Genomic DNA, 19,234 nt, shown 5'->3' with positions numbered 1-19,234 from the left:
GAGTAGATTCAAAAGCACTTCTGTAGGAAAGCCCCTTGGAGGTGATACAGTATTTGTGCTCTCTTGCATTCAGGGTTATTTGGCCCTTCCAGAACAGCTGTATTTTGTTTATGTGATTCTTTCAATTAGGTTGAATTCTGTGGTTCATAAATATGAACAGCAGCAGTGTATACCTAGAACTTTGTTTAGATACATTATATTTCATATGGACTTTCAGAGGGACTCATAAAAGACTGTTTGAGAAAGCTTCTTGAGAGATGGCACTGATGCAGAAAAGACAGTGTTAATGAAAGACACAACCTCCCACAGGCATTGGAGAAGGAGTCTGTGCCTCGGAGACTTTGGGTGTTTACAGATAGAACACCATAGGATTATTTCTTTTAACAAAGGCAAAATATTTGATAAAGCAGTTTGTTGTAGAGATATTCCAGTGTGGCAACAGTTATAGGTTATTTAGAATTAGGGACACTTTTAAGGCTGCCAGAATGAAGGCACAGTTAAGATAACCAAATCCTGCTTCTATATGCAGAGCCTTTGGGGCGCATCAGGAGTTATACTGCCTCTAACTTACCATGTTAGCTCAGAATTCATACTTAGCTTGAGTGATCTGCAGCCCATTGAAAGGGGGATTTTATGTGAGTCTAATAGAGACAGTGAAAGACTGAAATAGTTTTCAGTTCTGTAGCTAAAAATGTTTTCACCCTTCTTGGACACTACCCCAGTGACTTTATATGAAAGTTAGCATATAAATATAGGAATTGTATCTTGCAATCCTTCTATATTTCATTGATTATATCTTGTTATCCATGTTACTAGGACTTGGAGAGTTTTTATAACTCGCTTATTGCCACTCCACCAAAAAGTAAGAGGGCTGTGCTACAAAAGTCAGTCAAACAGTGGACTAATAAAAAAAACAAAAAAAAAAAAACTCACCAGGCTGAGCTAGACAATGGGAACAGGGTTTTTAATGAACAAATGAGCTAGTCTTTGTAAAAAGAATACAAAGTAAGAACTTTGTATCATTACATATGAAGTAAATGTTAGCTGTTACTATTTGTTTTGTGATCTCATCCTTTTCTGTTTTCAAAATCAGGAAGTATAAAGATGTTGTATAATAATTACTGCTGTAAGCTTCCAAGTGAGTCAAATGGACATTCCTTTCATGGTGAAGAGGGCAGACTTGCAAGGTTGAAGGAGGCTCCCCGGAATTGGTGTTGCTCCACCATAGCCACCGTCTTAAGTCTGCTGCCTTGGGTTTATATTTCAAAACCCCTCTTCTTTAATTATTTATTTGGCCTATAACTACAACACCTTTCCTAGGTAAAATGCAATTTCAATCAGACATAAACAAAATGAGGTCAAAGGAATATGTTGGCCCCTGGTGGTAAGATGAAATGTTATTGTGGACAGGTAGCTAGTGTGGTGTGCTGCCTGCTGTGTGTAATGCCTGCTGGGCAGGCAGCACATCCGAGCTGTCCACCAGCACACAGCTATTCAGGAAAGAGCCTGTGTGATGTTAGGAAAGAAGGCAACAGAGATGGCCTTTGGTGAAGCAGCTCGGCATCAGTAAAGACAGTGCATGTTCTTCAGAAAGGATGCTGATCTGTAAACCCAGCAGCTGTAAACATCTAAGTGTAACTGGTTAGTTTTGCTACACAGGGGAGCAACTGTGACTCGAAGCTGTCAGAACTAGGATCTGTCTCACAATGAGGCATTGCCATATAAGCATGCAGGAAGGAAACTAGCAGAGTGTAAAAAGGATGCTAAACCCACCGTCAGACACTGTTTACCAGCTCTGCTGTGATTGACAAGTCACTGACAATCACTTTGTCTTGGTTCCTGAGTCTCAATAAGATGCAAATTAGAACAACAGCTAGCATTCATAGCACTGTGAGCTATCCAGTCATTTCATCTTCACAGCTACCCTGTTATTCTCCTCCCCATTTTCCTGATGAAGAACTGAGTGACTCTCAGGAAACCATGGTTCCCTGGTAGTGGAGCACAGGTCTATACAGGAGCAGCTTGCCTCAGGGTTAGTGTTCTCAGTTTGGCCTTTTTCCTTACTGCCTCTCCAGTAAAAATAAGGTAATACTATATGTCAAAAGACAGAGAAGGCAGTTAGGAATTGGCAGTGTTAGGAGGAGCAGGGACTCAGCCTGGTGACCCTCACAAATAAGGAAAGGACCAAGTAGGTTTAGAATAGGCTGTATTTACATTAATGATGAAGGGCATGGAAGCCATGTACTTCCCCAGACTTCTCCACCATGCCCTTCATCAAACAGTTCCAGAATGATTTTATTATGAGTTATAATGTTTTTGCTTCCTAGGCTGAAATCTAAAAGCAAAAGCCTTCAGTGCTTTAGAAAATAAATGTACTATGCATACCTCTGAGTCTTTGTGTGTACTCTTTACCCTCCTCTTTCAGCCTGCTACTTCATAGATACATGGCAGCAAGGGGGGTTTCAGGGAGTTCTCTGACTACTTTTCAGTGTATAAAATCATGTCTGGCTTTCCTGAAGTGCTTTGTGTATTGCGCTAGCAAATATTGCAGACAAGCCAGTCTGTAAGTAACCTATGTTGAGCTTTGAATTAATAGGTTATAGAATAACTGAAGGGAACTCCATAATTCACTTTTTCTCCTTTTCTTTAAACTATAGGACCAACTTCCCAGGTTTTCAGGACACTGCATTTCATTAACCATGAGACCTTTTACAGAATGGGCACAGGATGAAAACAGAGGAGAAGTAGAAATGATCAGCTTATATCCTCAGACAGTCGAGTCTTACACATCTTTAGTTGTAAGGCAGTAACTTTTCTGAGCTTTCTAGAAACCATTCTACCTACTGTTCTTCAAATCCTCCAAATAGCAAATAACACTCTTAGCATTTTATCAGTTTGATTGGCAGCTACAGTTTTTATATAGGGCTCTGCAACATTAATATAATTGTTCTGTGGTTCATCATGTGCATGCATAGAAGTTTTCATCTTAAATGTGAGAAAAACCAAACCAGGACATGTTCCTGGCTCCTGATACTAACCATGGAAAATCGCAAACTAAACAGACTTGAGTAACCCATATTTTTGATCCACAAAGCCTAACATGAATATAATTTCCTTGCAAGATTGTTATTTTGGGTACAGAAATCTTCAGAGTGGTTTTTAGAAGTGAAGTGAATAAGCTGTGTCTTATGAGAGTATGGACATTTTATTTTAGGCAGGGGGAGTAAGTCTTAAAATTTCTGGTGACAGTTTTGAGGACCCAATAGTGTGCACACTAAAAGATAGAGGAGCATTCCTCAGGGAAATGGGTTCATACAAGGTTTAGTCACAAACTTAAAATAACTGAAGACTTGTCAGGGAAAATGACATCCCGGAAGGCACAGAAATGTGTGTCGCTGCCTTGAAAAGGGATCATGGAGGCAAGTTTAGAATAATTAAAGACATCATGAGATGAACCTTGCAGAGGTGTGGTATGGATAAAGGAAACTGCTCTGGGTTCTTCTCCTACCACAGCTTTCAGAAGACAAATATTGGCTAGTAATAAACTAATAATCTAATGGTTTGCATGACAGTGAACTTGAAATGCCCTGACTTCATAAAAGGAATGGGCATATTAAAGTTCTACTGATTGCTGATATGGAAGTTATGCATAGTCTGTGTTATTGTACTTTCAGATATGTATATAAAACATCTAAAAAGAAAGGGTTTTAATGACATGGAAAAATCATAACAGCTCCATCACTTTGTAGAACTTCAGAATTTGTATGGTAAGCTAGTGTCCTTGTCCCAAGTCAGATCAGGAGAACCACACATGTTTACTTTTGCTGAGAGCCAGTATTTACTGAAGGGAAGAAGTTCTATGGGAAAATGTTTTGTGTGACAGTTTCCATATAGCCACAATAGTGAACATAAAAGCCCTTACTATAAGTACATGACACACATGTAAATGCACAGCACATATATACACTTAATTTTTACTTGTTTCTGGATAAACAACTTAATTAGATCCTTCTATTTTAGTTCTTTTCTTTTTACAAGTATGATTAAAACTCAACATGTCTTGTTTCCCTGCATGTAGCATGGAAAAACTGTAAAGTTAAATTTATTACCGTAGTCAGATTTCTTAATCTTAAGAATACGATTCTAAGTCACATACAGGAATCACATGTCTGTCGTGACACAGGCCTTGAGGAGATAGATGGTGGTGACTGCAGTGACCTGTGTCTTGTGGGACAACAGAAGCTGTTCTGGCTGCTGTCATTCTTCTGGGTGACTGTGATCATGATGTCTGTGTTTGTGTAAAGTCCTCTTTCCTTTTGGTTTTATTCACACAGTGCTCGGAATGCTCCAGAGCTGAAGGAGGCCTTAGTGCTCGGGACCAGCATCTCCCAGACGTCAGAATTAAGCTGGACAGGGGCAGAACTGACAGTGACACACACCTGTGTGTGCAAAGCTGAAGGGACTGTTTCATGTCATTGATGCTTCATGTGAAAAAGGGAAACTGTGACTCTCCTGTTAAGACTCAGTACAACCTGTTCTGGCTGCTCACCAAATGCCCTGGTTAGAATCTGGGCTCTGTTGCTTACTGCTGTGAGCAAGGTTTTGTTGTTGTTCATTTCCTTAGTATCACAACGGGTAAGAATAACACATTAGTATCATGGTCCCAGGTCATCGGAAGTGTTTCTGTTGACATTAATTTTCACTATTGTATTTGTACATATGAATTGCTTTCATAGTTTTAATGTGCATTTTTATCAGTAGCATCCAGTTAGCACATACTTATTTTCTAGATAATTTATTTATAAGGTTAGTTTATTCTGCTTTCTTCACTCAAGTCATTTTGGGTAGAGTCTTTCATCTATTTAATATGCAACATAGATAGGTTTCTGTGAATACCAGATTATTGCCCTCTGTTTCCTTTTTTTTTTTTTAAGCATAGTTTTAGTTATCAACTGGTAGTCTTTTTTTATTAGATATTTTCTTTGTTTACATTTCAAATGTTATCCCCTTTCCTAGTTTCTCCTCAGAAAACCCCCTATCCACTCCCCTGACCCCGCTCACCCACCCATCCACTCCCGCTTCCTGGCCCTGGCATTCCCCTGCACTAGGGCATAGAGCCTTCACAGGACTAAGGGCCTCTCCTCCCATTGATGACCAACAAGGCCATCCTCTGCTACATATGCAACTGGAGCCATTATTCCCACTATGTGTACTCTTTGGTTGGTGGTTTAGTCCCTGGGAGCTCTGAGGGTACTAATTAGTTCATATTGTTGTTCCTCCTATGGGGCTGCAAACCCCTTCAACTCTTTGGGTCCTTTCTCTAGCTCCTCCATTGGGGATCCTGTGCTCAATCCAATGGATGGCTGCGAGCCTCCACATCTGTATTTGTCAGGCACTGGTAGAGCCTCTCAGGAGACAGCTATACAGGCTTCTGTCAGCAAGCACTTCTTGGCATCCACAATAGTGTCTGGGTTTGGTGGCTGTTTATGGGATGGATTCCCAGGTGGGACAGTCTCTGGATGGTCATTCCTTCAGTCTCTGCTCCATGCTTTGTCTCTGTAACTCCTTCCATGGGTATGTTGTTCTCCCTTCTAAGAAGAATTGAAGTATCCAAACTTTGTTCTTCCTTCTTGAGTTTCATATGGTTTGTGGATTGTATCTTGGGTATTCTGAGCTTCTTGGCTAATATCCACTTACCAGTGAGTGCAAACCATGTGTGTTCTTTTGTGATTGGGTTACCTTACTCAGAATGATATTCTCAAGTTCCATCCATTTGCCTAAGAATTTCATGAATTCATTGTTTTTAATAGCTGAGTAATACTCCATTGTGTAGATGTACCACAATTTCTGTATCCATTCCTCTGTTGAGGGACATCTGAGTTGTTTCCAGCTTCTGGCTATTATAAATAAGGCTGCTATGAACATAGTGGAGCATGTGTTCTTATTACACATTGGATCATCTTCTACATTTCTAATGGTTGCAGCTCTGTACAGTGCTAGAGAGGTAGATACAGGAGGAACCCACTGCTTGTTGTCTAGCTATCTAGCTTGACTCAGAGGAGGTGAGCAGCCTTCGGAGGAATGGTACCCAGCACTGTCCTCGTGCTTGCATATACACCATACAGACCCATTACATACATCCATAGACACAGGGTCTGGAAGACACATGTGGGATCATTTTTGGAGTAATGGACAAAAATACAGTATAATATACATTATTACTACAAAGGCTATTCAGTAAGACTGTTGGATACTTTTAAATTGTATTGAAATTTTGATAACTTGAATAGTTTTAACCCTAACCTCAGAATTCTAGATAATGTTAATGATAATGATAATACTAATGTTATAGTCACTGTACATTTATATAGCATGTACTAATTTAATTTATAACTATATAGTTATAACATTTATGATATAATTTAATAATAGTAATAATAATTTTCAAGTACTGGCTGCAAATAATAATTGACGGGTAAGATTTTAAAAATCCCTGTACTCAAGTTAGATGTACCGTTAGACTAGTTGGAGAACTGCTGGCCTAGACAGCTGAATAACAAGAATATCATTCCGTAGCATATTTACTCAGGACAATGTGTGTGTGTGTGTGTGTGTGTGTGTGTGTGTGTGTGTGTGTGTGTCGTATATATGACATGTTTATGTATGTCAGCAGCTTATAAATTTCAGTAAGGTAGTACGTGACCTAGCTATCATCTCAGTCCCTCAGAGGAATTTTGAGAAAAGAGAAGCTACTTGACCATGAATCACATTACAAAAGTTTGAAACCTTAGCCTGTTCCATTAATTTCCCTTCCCACATGATTATAGTTGGGGTGTTCATTTTTCTTTGTGGCTAGACTGACTTGCAGATGTGTCATTTCCATACACATCTCCCTGCTTCATGCTTGACCAGGAGGGGAGTGGCAATTCCTGAGCCACAGCTCTTGAGTCTGCTTTGGTAATTTCACTTCCCTGGGAGTCTCATTGTCTCTCTAACTTCATGGTTTCTCTGGCTTGATGAATTTTGTCTAAGATGCCACTTGAAAATTGAAATAAGATAATAACATTACTTTTACTTTACAAAACTAGCCTGTTTCTTCCATTTCTTAGATCAATTGTGACCTATTGTGATCAAAAGGCATGCATAAGCTGTACTTTCTACAGTCTTTATAATTTTTAAAGTTGTTTATATATTTAAACAGAAAATACTACTTCAGTATCTGTGACAGGCCATATATTGTTCTGTCTGCCTGAATTCAAAGGTTAAAATGGACTCTCATAGACTATGTGGGGAGGAAGTCACATGCTAAGATGGAAAAACAGGCAGGGTAGGAAGGGTATAGGAAGGGTACCTACCCAAACAAGGGACTCAGGCCCTGAGCAGATGGAGGTCTTTGAGGGTGAGGCCATGGTTGGTACATTCCTACCTCAGTGACTTCCCTCCTGGTATTAGTCAAGCTAAACTGATCCTGCCCTTAAAGAGGACGCAGGACTTAGTCTATTAAAGATGAGAGAGCGTATACTTCTAACAGTGGTGACTGGCACTTAGAGCTCAGACCAATGGACAATTTAGGGAGAATAGGAAGACTTAAGGAGAGATGGTAAGGGTGCATTCTGCTGGAGGCTGGTGGGAAGCCCAGACAGTAAGGCAAGCAGGGGATGGACCTTTCTGAGAACTCATTTTGGTGGAATAGGGAGAGAAAGACACAGGGCACAGAAACTGGTAAGGCACTGTTGTAGAATCCTGGGGAAAAATAATGAAACCTAGAACATCTAGCAATGAGAATATCACACAACGAAATAAAGCATAGAAATGTCAGTGCTGTAAATTGGAAAATAAATTAATAAAAAATGTGTATTTGTTTTTAATCTCAAGAAATGAGAAACCTTTTAAAGCATGACTAAGTAAATTAAATATCGGCCATGCATACCGTGGCAGGTGCCAGGAGGATATCTGGTTTCCTAAGAAATGCAGGAGATAGTGGAGGATAAGAAGCAGAGCATTCCAGATGCCTTCTCGTATTCTGGAATTAAGTAAAAGGCTCAGCAGAAACCAGGAGAGGAACATCAGGTTTTCTTGGAGGTGAAAAGATGATAGTGTCTCCCGATGTAGGATTTGTGAGGTGACAGAGAACAGTTGAAGACTGTATTTTAGTTAGAGGGCATCATTTGTGTTAACACAACAGAGGGACCCACTTGATATTTGAGGTGTACAGTGGGAAAGGGTATGGGAAGGACATACAGGCTGACAGTGCCTGAAGTTAAAAAAGGTCAGAGGTCGATCCAGAGAAGCTCAGTTTTGCTTTATGCATCGGTCATCTAATAGAGATTTCTATCTTGGAAGGAAGTGGCCTGCCCTCTGCAGCCAAACATATGCCTACCTGTAGCTGCCTTTTTCGCACTTGCATATGATGAGTGCAACTGAAGAACTGAATTTTTTATTTTTCTGTGAACTTAAACTTGTCTTGAATAAAAACACATAGTAACTAAAAAGCTAAAACATTGCCAGGAATAGGAAATCAAGTTTCAAACCTCTTATTTATTAAAGTTGTAGTTTTGAGAAAATAAAAGTAAATATTTCTACTTTTAATCAAGTTATATTTGAGTAGCCACTTTAGATAACGCACGTATAGATGATGTGAATGGATAGAGAGGTTTTGTGGGGAAATACTTAGAGTTTATTATTATAAATTTATTATTTACTTATTACATTGTTCATTATATTAGATTATTTATTATATTTAGTTACATATTGTATTTATTATTTATTATATTACATTTATTATATTATTATATTATACTATTTGTTATATTAGAAAATTACTCTGATAGACAGGAAGAACACCAGTATTTGTCATGAACAGTCAGCTAGATACATCACTGTGTATTGCCTCATGTGTTGTTTGTTAGGAGAATTAAATACCCCATGTTTTACCTGTGAAATCTAAATTTTTGTGTCCATTCACCAAAGTGCTAGTAGTAGTAGTAGTAGTAGTGGATTGACCCCTAGGGACTGTGAGCTCTCTAAACATGGATTCTTGGCTACATTTGTAGTACCAGGTATGTCTCCTCCTGTCTCATAACAGATTTAGTATATTTTGTATATTTTTTATTTTTGAGAGTATAAAGCATTTGCTCAAAACTACTACTTCAATAAATGAGAGAATTTTGAAACTTAGTTTCCTATTCTTGGCAATGTTTTATTTTTTTAGTTAATATATGGGTTTTTTTTGACAAGTTTAAATTCACAGCAAAATTAGGTTTAAAAGTTACCTGTATAGCCCTTGCCTCTACACACAGAAAAAAAAAAAAAGGACAAAAACCCACCTCTATAGCTGACTTCCTGCCCACAGTGGCACATTTGTAAAGATCAATGACCCTGCACTTGGCACATCATTATCACCCAGAGCACATAGCATCTATTAGGTGCTACTCTGAGGTTTGAGCATTCGCATAACGACTGTGGTCCCTTACTGCAGCACTGTGTGGAACAGTAGCCCCCTCTGCCCTCAAACCCCATGTTCTGCCTTTTCCCTTCTCCCTTGCCAGGCCCCAGTGAGCACTCAGCTTTGAACTGCTTCTCTAGTTTTCCCCTTTTAAAGTGTGATATCTAGCTGGAATCAGGCATCCTGTAGCTGTTTCAGATTGGCAACTGTTACATGGTACTATGCGTATTTCAGCTTTCTTTGCATCCTTACATAGCTCGTTCATTATTTTTCTCTTTTAACTAAGTCAGGTTCCATTGCCTGGATAGGTCATAGTTAGTTAATTTACTCACCCTTCTCCTGAAAGACCTTCTAGTTACTTCTGAAATAATTAACAAATTTGCTTTAAACATGTGTGTGTGTTTTCATTTCACATGGGTGCGTGGCAAGGATAACCATGGCTGTATGTTATGGTAAGAATAGCTTTAGTTTTATAAGAAAATTGTCTTCCAAAGGAGCCGAATAGTTTTGTGAACTCAGTGTACATGTGCACCCGCAGGCAGGACTGCCTGTATTTGGGATTTGGGTTGTTCTGATAGACAAATAGCTTCTATGTTGTTTAATTTTCAGTTTGGAATAGTGTATATTGTTGAATACTTTTATACCTTATTTACCATATATACTCTCTTTGGTACAAAATCTCTTCAGGTATTTTGTCTATTTTCTAAATAGGTTGTTTCCTTATTGTTTAGATTTTAATTCATATTTCTTATCTGTGTTAAAATTAAGAAAACAGCTCTGTTAAAAGGGATCAGAGGCATCCCCGATACCTCAGTAGGTGCTAACTTACCTGCAGATATGCCATAGTGTTCTCATGTTGAACATAAGCAAGGTCACAGAACACAGTACTGGGCAAGTCCATCTAAGAGTGATGCCACTCTGGATATTCCCAAACATAGAGAGACAAAAGCTGGCACATGGTACAAACTACAAAATGATCAACACCCTTCTTTCTATTAAGACAACTGCTTTTATACCCACCAAGTCGCTAACCTACACCTACTCTGTCCTCATACTGCCAACATGAAAATTAAGACAGTAATACCATTATCCCCAGTTTTTGAAAGCTGTATTCTAAGAGCCAAACCATGTTTCCCTGAGAGTGAACTAGGTCTGGAGTACTCTTCCCCAAGTTGTAAGATTTCCAGTATGAAAATGGTGGCATTGTCAGGCAAACCTGATCTCCTCCAAAGTAGCCCAACAGAAGTCCAGATACTGGATGTGTCTGCCAGAGCATCTCTGTGCTAACATGCCTCCCAGTCTACCATGTTGCGTGGTCTCTCATGTCTCTGAAAGCTCCAAGGAATCCAGGCTTGCGAGTGCGTGCTGCTCTGAGGGGATTTGGTGATCAGTAGAGACCTACAAAGGCAAAGCACCTTCTCTAGTGATGGCTTTCATAGGTCATTTCATGATAGTGACGTTTTAAACGATCAATATACCTCTATCAAGGAGAAGGGAAAATTGCATAACTTATGGGAAGCCACTTAGCTTAATGAGCCTTAGTATAAAATAAAAATGTTCATAAAATATCATCATGCCTTGGTGGGTAGGAAGGAGTTCATTTTGTTTTCTTTGTAACACCCCTCCTTTTCTGCCTCACAGGGATCATGTCCGACCACCAGTTTGGTAACCAGTTTATGTGTAGTGTGGTGGCCTCTCACGTGAGTCACCTGCCTACAACCAACCTCAGCTTTGTCTGGATTGCCCCACCAGCTGGCACGGGCTGTGTGAATTTCATGTAAGTACCTATCGTGTGTGTGACAAAATGCTTCCTTTCCTGGGGTTACACAGAAAAACTACTTAAGTGTATTGTGTCAGTAGGTTTGAATTCAATTGAAACCATTCTTTGCAGTATTAAAAGAAGTCAAAGCTGGCTTTTAAAGGAGTCGATTTTCAGTAAAGATTTTATTTTGTATAGTTATGTGTAAGCAACATATTTATAAATTAGATTCCAGCTGACAACAATGCTGTTCTGAGAAGGAAAGGGGTAAGATGTCTCATTGAAGAGTTCATTGAAGATGGGTGTTCTATAATGCAATGTGGCAACAGTGTAAAAACCACAGGGAATGTGGTTCCTCTGGCTTCAAGGAATTGAGTCTGAAGCTGGTTGCTCAGTGTTTGGGTAGAAGATCATGGTTGCAGGAATAGGTAGCACAGAAGATTGTATAACTCATTGAGAGGTGGGGTAAGGGAGAGAGAACAGGGGCTATGAGAATATGAGAATTAATGGATTGCTTCAATATCATGGCCCTAGTAACCCACCATCATTAGCTCGCTTCTACTTCCTCAAGTTCTACAACCTCCCTAAAGAGTGCTGCCTTCTGGGGACCATGCAGTTCACACATGAGCCTACAAGAGACATTTTAAATGGAAACCACAATTTTAAAATTTACATACTTAAGTATCTTAAATACTGCCATTGGTAAGGGTAAATTTATTGACTGGGTGTGGTGGCACATGCCTTATCTTCTTGAGTTCCAGGCCAGTCCGGTCTACATTGTGAGTTCCAAGATAGTCAGGGCTATGTAGAGAGACCCTGTTTCAAAACAAAAATATGTGATTTTGTATATAATTAATACAAATTAGTCATTCTGTAATATAATCATATGGTGAAACCAAATTGTACCCCAACATTTATACAATACCCTATTCAGCAATTTAGAAACAAAGATAAAAGAATGATGTCTTAGGTACAAGAATTGTGCTGCAGATGCATCCACTGGGTCTGGTACCTCATGGTCTCTACAGCTTGAAGAGTTGTAGTTTCTTGTAAGTTCCATCTGCTGCTAAGGGAGGCATCTTTGATGAGCGGTGAGAGCTACACTGTCCGTGGGTATGAGTTTTAGCGTGCAGTTTGGGATTATGATGTCCTAGTAAAGTGGCAGACGTATGATCTCCTGTAAGGTCCATGGACTCACTAGCCCTGGGCATTGGCTGGGTTTATAGTCCCAGGCATGATTTCCTGCTGCTGAGTGGGCTTTAAGTCTAATGTGACATCTGTTGGTTGCAGCCGAGATAGACGTGCCACTGCTGCACTTTAGGCATATCTTGCCATGCTGATGATTGCTATGGTTCATAGACATCACAGCTCGATAATACCATTGATTGTTTCTTTCCCTTCACAGTTTACATAGGGTCATAGATGGGCTGGCAAGACTGTGTGAGCCAGAGGAACAGGAAGTCTGCTATGAGACTGTCTCCTAGAAATCACAGGGAAGCTTTACCCATGATGCCTCAACAGTATGGCTATCTAAATAAGATCTGAACAATGACAACAGGAATAGATAGGCTAAGATGGAAAGGAGGAATCTCATGGGGCCCTGCCCATAGATGATGATCCATAGGCAACCAATAACTGCTGAGAGGGGGAATTTGTCACTCCCAGGAAATGAGCCAAGTTGTTGGTTATCCAATTCCAAGTAGTCAACTCTAAAGTCAAATACACACAAGCAACACTAAGTAGATTCAGCTGGTTATTCATATGTGTATGTCTGTGTGTGTATGTGTGTGTGTGTGGGGGTGTTTGTGTGTGAGAGAGAGAGTAATGAAAAAGTAGCCATGACTTTGAGAGGGTGGTGGAGGGATGGGAAGGAAGGGTAAATAGTGCAACTATACTTAAATTACAGATAAAAAGTACTAAATGTCATATCCAAGCCGCAGGAAAGGGAAACAAAAGCGGGTGCGATCCTTCAGGGCTTCACAAAAGCGGGTGCGATCCTTCAGGGCTTCACAAAAGCGGGTGCGATCCTTCAGGGCTTCACAAAAGCGGGTGCGATCCTTCAGGGCTTCACATGCTGCTTGGAAGGTGATCAAATTTAACTTTGAGCTCTCTGACCAAAACTATGTGTTTAAAACCTGCTAAGTGAGTTAACTACTTTTGTGTAGCTATGGCCAGAATATCTGAGAGAATAGCACAAGGAAGAATGTGTGTAGCTCACCAGAAGGTAAAGAAGAAGAAAATGTGATCAGCAGGTAATTTGTGATGGTAAAGGGTACGGGACAGTTCAGAACCTAAGATTCTCTCCTGATATCACCAAGAGGAGACTGGGAGATTGAGTGAATGTTCTTCATAACAAGACAGACACCACATTGGTTCAAAAAATTTGCCATCTCCCAACACTGACTGTACGTCCAATACCTCCCCACCCTGTAGCCACCAATGCTCTTCCTCCTTACTTGGCTTTTACTCACGGCCCTCACTGCATTAGTCTTTATCTATAACATATGTTCTTGTTCATTTACTTTTTATCACTAAAATTCAAATTCCTTGAAGGCAATAATCTTTTCTTTAGTGATCTGCCCCAAGCGTCTAGAAGAGTGCTTGACACACAATAGTCAGTCACTGAATATTTGTCAAGTGTAGGAACTCACCGTTAGAAACAGCTGTAGACAGGCAGAGCGGAGGTAGAGGATATTGTTAATATTTCTGTTCAAATCTCATGCTAAGGCAAAAAAAAGTGTTGGTATATACCAAGTTCATCACTAACTCTCTATCCCTGACAGGATCCAGCTCACTGTCAGAGTTTCCTACTGCCACCCCCGGGCACTGGCTGTACACACTTCCAGGCTGTCTCTGTTCTATGTGACTCAGCTGACAATATCACACTCATCCCATGGAGCTGGTCAACATTTAATCTCATTACCTTCTTCCTGGGGAAGTTTTTGTATCTGAGCCTTTTTCTGCAGGACCACTGTGGGACCACTGCAGAAGTTTCACAACTTGCAAGCATGCTTCTCCCTGCCCTGTCCTATCCCTGTGCCCAGCTAATCTTCTTAGACTCAATGATCATTCACTCAGAATTCGGAGAAGTGTGAAATGCTTTCCTAAAGTCAAGGATTTGACAACAATCTGCAGTCTAGGCTATCTAATGGATAAGCCCTAGACAGCCATCTTGTTGAGTGTGTATTATTCCTTCCAGCCCCAGACTCCTGGAATAATGACTCTAAGAATCAAATATATTTACAGATACCCAAGGCATAGGCTTTGGCTGATGAGCCATGAGAGATGATAGCTTAATATCTCATTTATTTTAAGTTCTGCCACATGGCTGGTTACCTTTACTCAGCTTCCATGCTATGGACCTCCTCCAGGTTCCTGAGCTTGGCTCTGTCCCAGAATCCTCTCTTCCTACTGGAACTCCCACCTTTTATTTCCTGCCTCAGCTACAGGCCAATTAGACATAGGAGATTCCTCTACACCTCCTGTCCTTGCCTTCCTAGTTGTGGGATTATAAACCAACATGACTATGCCTTTGTTTTTACAAGTTTACATGGATGATGGGGAACCAAACATAGGTTCCAGTGCTTGTGTGGGGAGCACTCTCCCAACTGAGCCTTCTCCCCAGCCCCCGTTTCTGACTTTCTTTAGATGTGTTTTTGTTAGTCTACTATATAACCTTGCTATAGAAGCTTGGGGGATTTTTACATTTTTTTTTATTTTAAAATTACATTTACTTATTTTTTGGAGTGGTAGGGGGCATGTACATTCTATGCTCCATGCGTAGAAGTCAGAGAATAGTTTGTAGGAGGTATGTTACCTTCCACTATGTAATTTTGAAGGTTGGAACTCAGATCATCATGCTTGGTGGCAAGCACTCTTACTCACCCAGCCATCTTGGCAGCCCTAAATATATTTTTTAGATAATTAAATTCATAGGTTCCCATTCCACTTTCTCCCTTTTATTTGTTTTAATATATTAGTTAACATCTTATAAAATATGTTGTGCTAGCTTTGAAGAAATAATGTGACTAATATCTAACGTTAGCATGTGCATGGCAATTAATGTGACAGGATTTTCCCTGTTCAATTACATTAAAATATTAGTGAAGCAGGAGGCCTGTGATTGGACAGGGAAAAGGGAGGCGGAGCTAAAAGTTGTGGAGACAGAATCTCAGGAGAAAAGAGAAGGCCAAGATGGAGGAGGACTGGCAGGAGGAAGAACCTGAGCCAGTGTGGCTTTAGATGACCACAGGTACTTATGATATCGTAAGGTTAGAATAATTGGGATAATTTGTCTAATCTTAGGGGGGCAGCTTTTATCATTATCAGTTGGTTCTGAAACTATTGTATTGGCAACTTGTAAATTGAGATTTATTGATGCATAAATCTGATTGGTTAATTATAATCTTCAAGAGTTTTGTTTCTAACTGGGTTGATGGGTGGTGGGGTGGCTGACCGTGGGATGCATGGTCCTTGTGTGGGGCTGGCATGGCAGTGATCTGCTAAGGGACTCAGGAGCTCTGGCCCAGAGAGACCGCCAAGTTGAGATCAGCAAGCTGGAGCCATGTGGTCTTCCAGTGGTGAGCGGAATCACAGGAAGCCTGCCAGTCATTTTTAATATTTCCCACAACAAATTAATTGATAGTACACTCAGTTTTGTTTTTTTTTAACCTCAGTATAGCCAATTCATGGTGAAATTTTCATAGTTCTAAACCTAGTTACTCACTTTAAAATCTTTAAAAATTCTGCACTAAGAATTATATACAGCTGAAATTCAAGACAATTCTATAGTTCATTAAGTGCACCTTCTCAGTAAGGAATAAGTGCATACTGAAGGTCTGCATATTTACCAAATCACATGGACTGCATTTCTGGCTTCCTTGTTAAAAGAAATAATCAAGTAGGAGACAGAGGTAAGGCCACTCAGAGGATGAAGGGCCTGCTGTGCTGAGGCATAGGCTCCTAGACTACAGTTACTTAGCGCCCATGCTGTTTCTCCCATGTCGAAACATTACCTAGCATCTGCTTGTCACACCTGGAAACGTTGTATAAGTGGTGGTGGCTCAGGTCTTCCTCACATCCGTGTCTTATGGCTGTAGTGCCTGTCTCTAGTTTTATATTGTATTATAGCCTTCAGTGACTAGTAAGCCTCAGGTAAAAAGGGAGAACAAGAGAGGGAGGAGAAGAGGAGAGAGGGGCAAAGACAAGTATGGATAGGAAGGAACGATGTAGGGCTGAAGGAGAAATCAAAGGATGGAGGAAAGGGCATAAGGTATTCAAGCTATTTAACCTCAAACATAGAAAAGGGGGAAATAACAGTGCTTTTTAAACATTTACCATATGCTTGACATTCTTCTAAGTGGTTATTGTATTCTAATCCAACAGTCCTCATAAAAATAAGACCCACTTTAGAGAACTGGCGTCTGCATTCACAGGTGAGGATGCTGACGAACAGAGCTGTTAAATAACCAGGCCAATGTTCCTCTGTGAGCAAAGCAACATAGGATAAAGGTCATGTTTCCCCCCACTTCTTCTGCATTTAAATGATCACTTCTATTTTATTATGGAAAATAAAGTTACTTATACCACTTAAGTCAGCTAGAGTTTGCAATGTAGCATCAGAATCTTTTCCATATAGCCAGCAGGTATTTTCTACTGTGCTTGACATGCATGATAATATTAAGAGCAGCCAAATTACCCAGCTCATACAAATACCAAGAGGCACAGAAACTAAAAATAAAATAAACAATGAACTGAGATATGTTCTATTTAAGATTGTGAGCACCAGGAAAAAAATTATTGGCCAGTAAAGAGGAACCTTTTTGTACATAAGGACCATATTTGCACATTTGATACTCCAAAGGAAATAACTTCTAGAAGGGTTGGGGTTTTTTTAAGTGCTTTAAACAAGAAGCAAAAAGATCATTTGAAAAATTGAAGACACTAGCAGTTTCTGAACACCTGACAGGCTTGAAACAAAACGGATGCAGAGTTCTGAATTGCTGCCTGAGTGTATCCCTGGTGCTTTTAATTTTTGATGGGAGCCATTCCAGCTGCCTGGAGAATCCCTTAAGAAAGACAGTAGTTGGTTGTCCATTTATTTCCACTCATCCCACAATTATATTTTCTTTGTGGAAACATCTGGAACACGACAGGACTCTGCATGTGTGGGTCTGCTGGGAGTTAGTTCATTGTGCCTCAGACCAGGGCGTCAGCAGTTGACATATATGGATTCTTCTTGGATCTCAAGATTGCACACAGTTTGCTGAAAAAAAAAAACATAAATTACTTCTCCTGTAAGTTGGAAATGATTGTATCCCTACTGTGAGATAAAACTAGATATGCTGTTTTCTGAATAAGGGATTTCATCTGTAGATCACAATTTTCTTTTTCCCCCTGATGGTCTGATTTTCTTTTTTTAAACACATCCTACAATTTGAGTCAATTATTTTAGTGCTGCTCAAAAAATGTGCCTGTGAATGACAAGATAAAAAGTATATTATTCATCCATAGAGGGAAATGTCGGAGCCCTGGCTGCTAGTTCTCGCCTCCCGCAGGCCCTGCTTTTTATCAGAGTTACACAGCCAATTAGGCTGGACTGGGTGACAGTCTAAGTTCAGGGACTAACATGTATTCTCACAGATCAGCGCCTTGCCAAATGAGGTCAAGATGCTTCTTGGGGACTTAATTTTTAATTGAGAGGAGTAAGGTTGGGATAGAATGTATATATCAAACTCCAAGAAGGGTTGAAGGAACCATATATTCTTATATTAATGATGTGACATATTTTAAAAGTTTAACAAATACTCAAAAGATAAAACAGCTGTCTTCATTTCTCTTTTCTCCATTCCTGTATTTCTTCCTTCTTTCTTCCTTGCCCTCCCCCCCCAAAAAAACCCACAAACTAAGCCATGTTGAGTCTATTGGGATCATCTACTGGAATCTCCACAGGACCTTCTCTGCATGGGCCATGAGACCATCAGAGATGTATTGCTGTCCTTCAGTGCTAGACACATGGATGCTGCTGTAGAATTTTACCCCAGGGTATATAGCTGTGGTAGGGAATTTGTTTCTTCTTGAAAAGACTTGGTTTTCTGGGGGTTCTTAGTTTATCCTGGTAAATCTAAAAGGAAAAGCAGTCAGTCTGTGGAAAGCCCTGTCATCCCTCGTGCTTAGTTCCGCTGGATGGCGTGAGCAAGTCCAGAGACTTCAGAAGGGCCTGGCACTTGGAGCCAGAGCAGCTCTTCTCTGCACGCCCTGGGGCTAGGGTAGACTGACACCTGTACTTTACATATCCTACTTGGAAACTTTTGGAATGTTTGTGGAAGAAGAAACCCAAAGTCTGTGCACTACAGGCTGTGTTCCAGCCTTGGACTCTAACAGAAAAGCTCTGTTTGTGGTTTCTCTTCTTTTTAGAATTAATTTATCCAGTTTTAGGACCCCCTTGTGAACTCTCAGCTCATAGTCATAACATGTTTAAAGTTAGCAGTGACAGTGATGTTGGAGAAGCAGGTAAATACTTTTTCCCAGGGCAGCAGCCACTCAGTGGTTTGCCAGTGTCTGGTTCCTTGTCAAAGAACAATAGGAGTGTGGCAAAGCCCAACCCGAGTTAACTAGATGACCCAGTGAACTAAATCCCTCTTCTGACTCACTGTAACTCTGAACCTGTGAATCAGGACAGTTTGGCCTGAAAAACTTGTTACCTAATTGCTCACTGTAAATTCATTTCTAGTGTAGCACTTTCTTAAACATGGCTACATAATGCAATCAGGTATGAGGGGTGAGTATCACATGAGGTATGAGGAAGGTGGGTTGCCTTCTCTTCCTGTTTCCTGTTGCTATTCCTATTCTGTCAATCCTCTGCCATGTGGTTTAGACTGTACACTTTGTAAAATGTGCTCTTACCCATGAAAACTTCCTCTCTTGTGCCTGTTATTTAAAATTAGCTCATCTGGAGGACTAATCATTATGAATACAAGAGCAATAATGGGGTTTAGAATGCCATTTGGTGGTGGTGGTGGTGATGAGCA

The 19,234-nt window shown here is 40.2% G+C and overlaps 1 protein-coding gene across 2 annotated transcripts in view; it reads left to right on the top strand.

The window, feature by feature from the left end:
• Window positions 1–19,234, top strand: part of Reln (reelin) — a 457,134-nt gene that overhangs the window by 115,124 nt on the left and 322,776 nt on the right. For both annotated transcript variants that reach the window (XM_031380095.1, XM_031380094.1), the window contains exon 3: window positions 11,087–11,222. In XM_031380095.1, the coding sequence (XP_031235955.1) occupies window positions 11,087–11,222 (136 nt within the window). The remainder of the gene's footprint in view (window positions 1–11,086; window positions 11,223–19,234) is intronic.

The sequence above is a fragment of the Mastomys coucha genome, unplaced genomic scaffold (assembly GCF_008632895.1).
Source record: "Mastomys coucha isolate ucsf_1 unplaced genomic scaffold, UCSF_Mcou_1 pScaffold19, whole genome shotgun sequence".
Lineage (NCBI taxonomy): Eukaryota > Metazoa > Chordata > Mammalia > Rodentia > Muridae > Mastomys > Mastomys coucha.
Note: the sequence above shows the minus strand (reverse complement) of the source record. Positions and strands in the feature narration are given on the sequence as shown.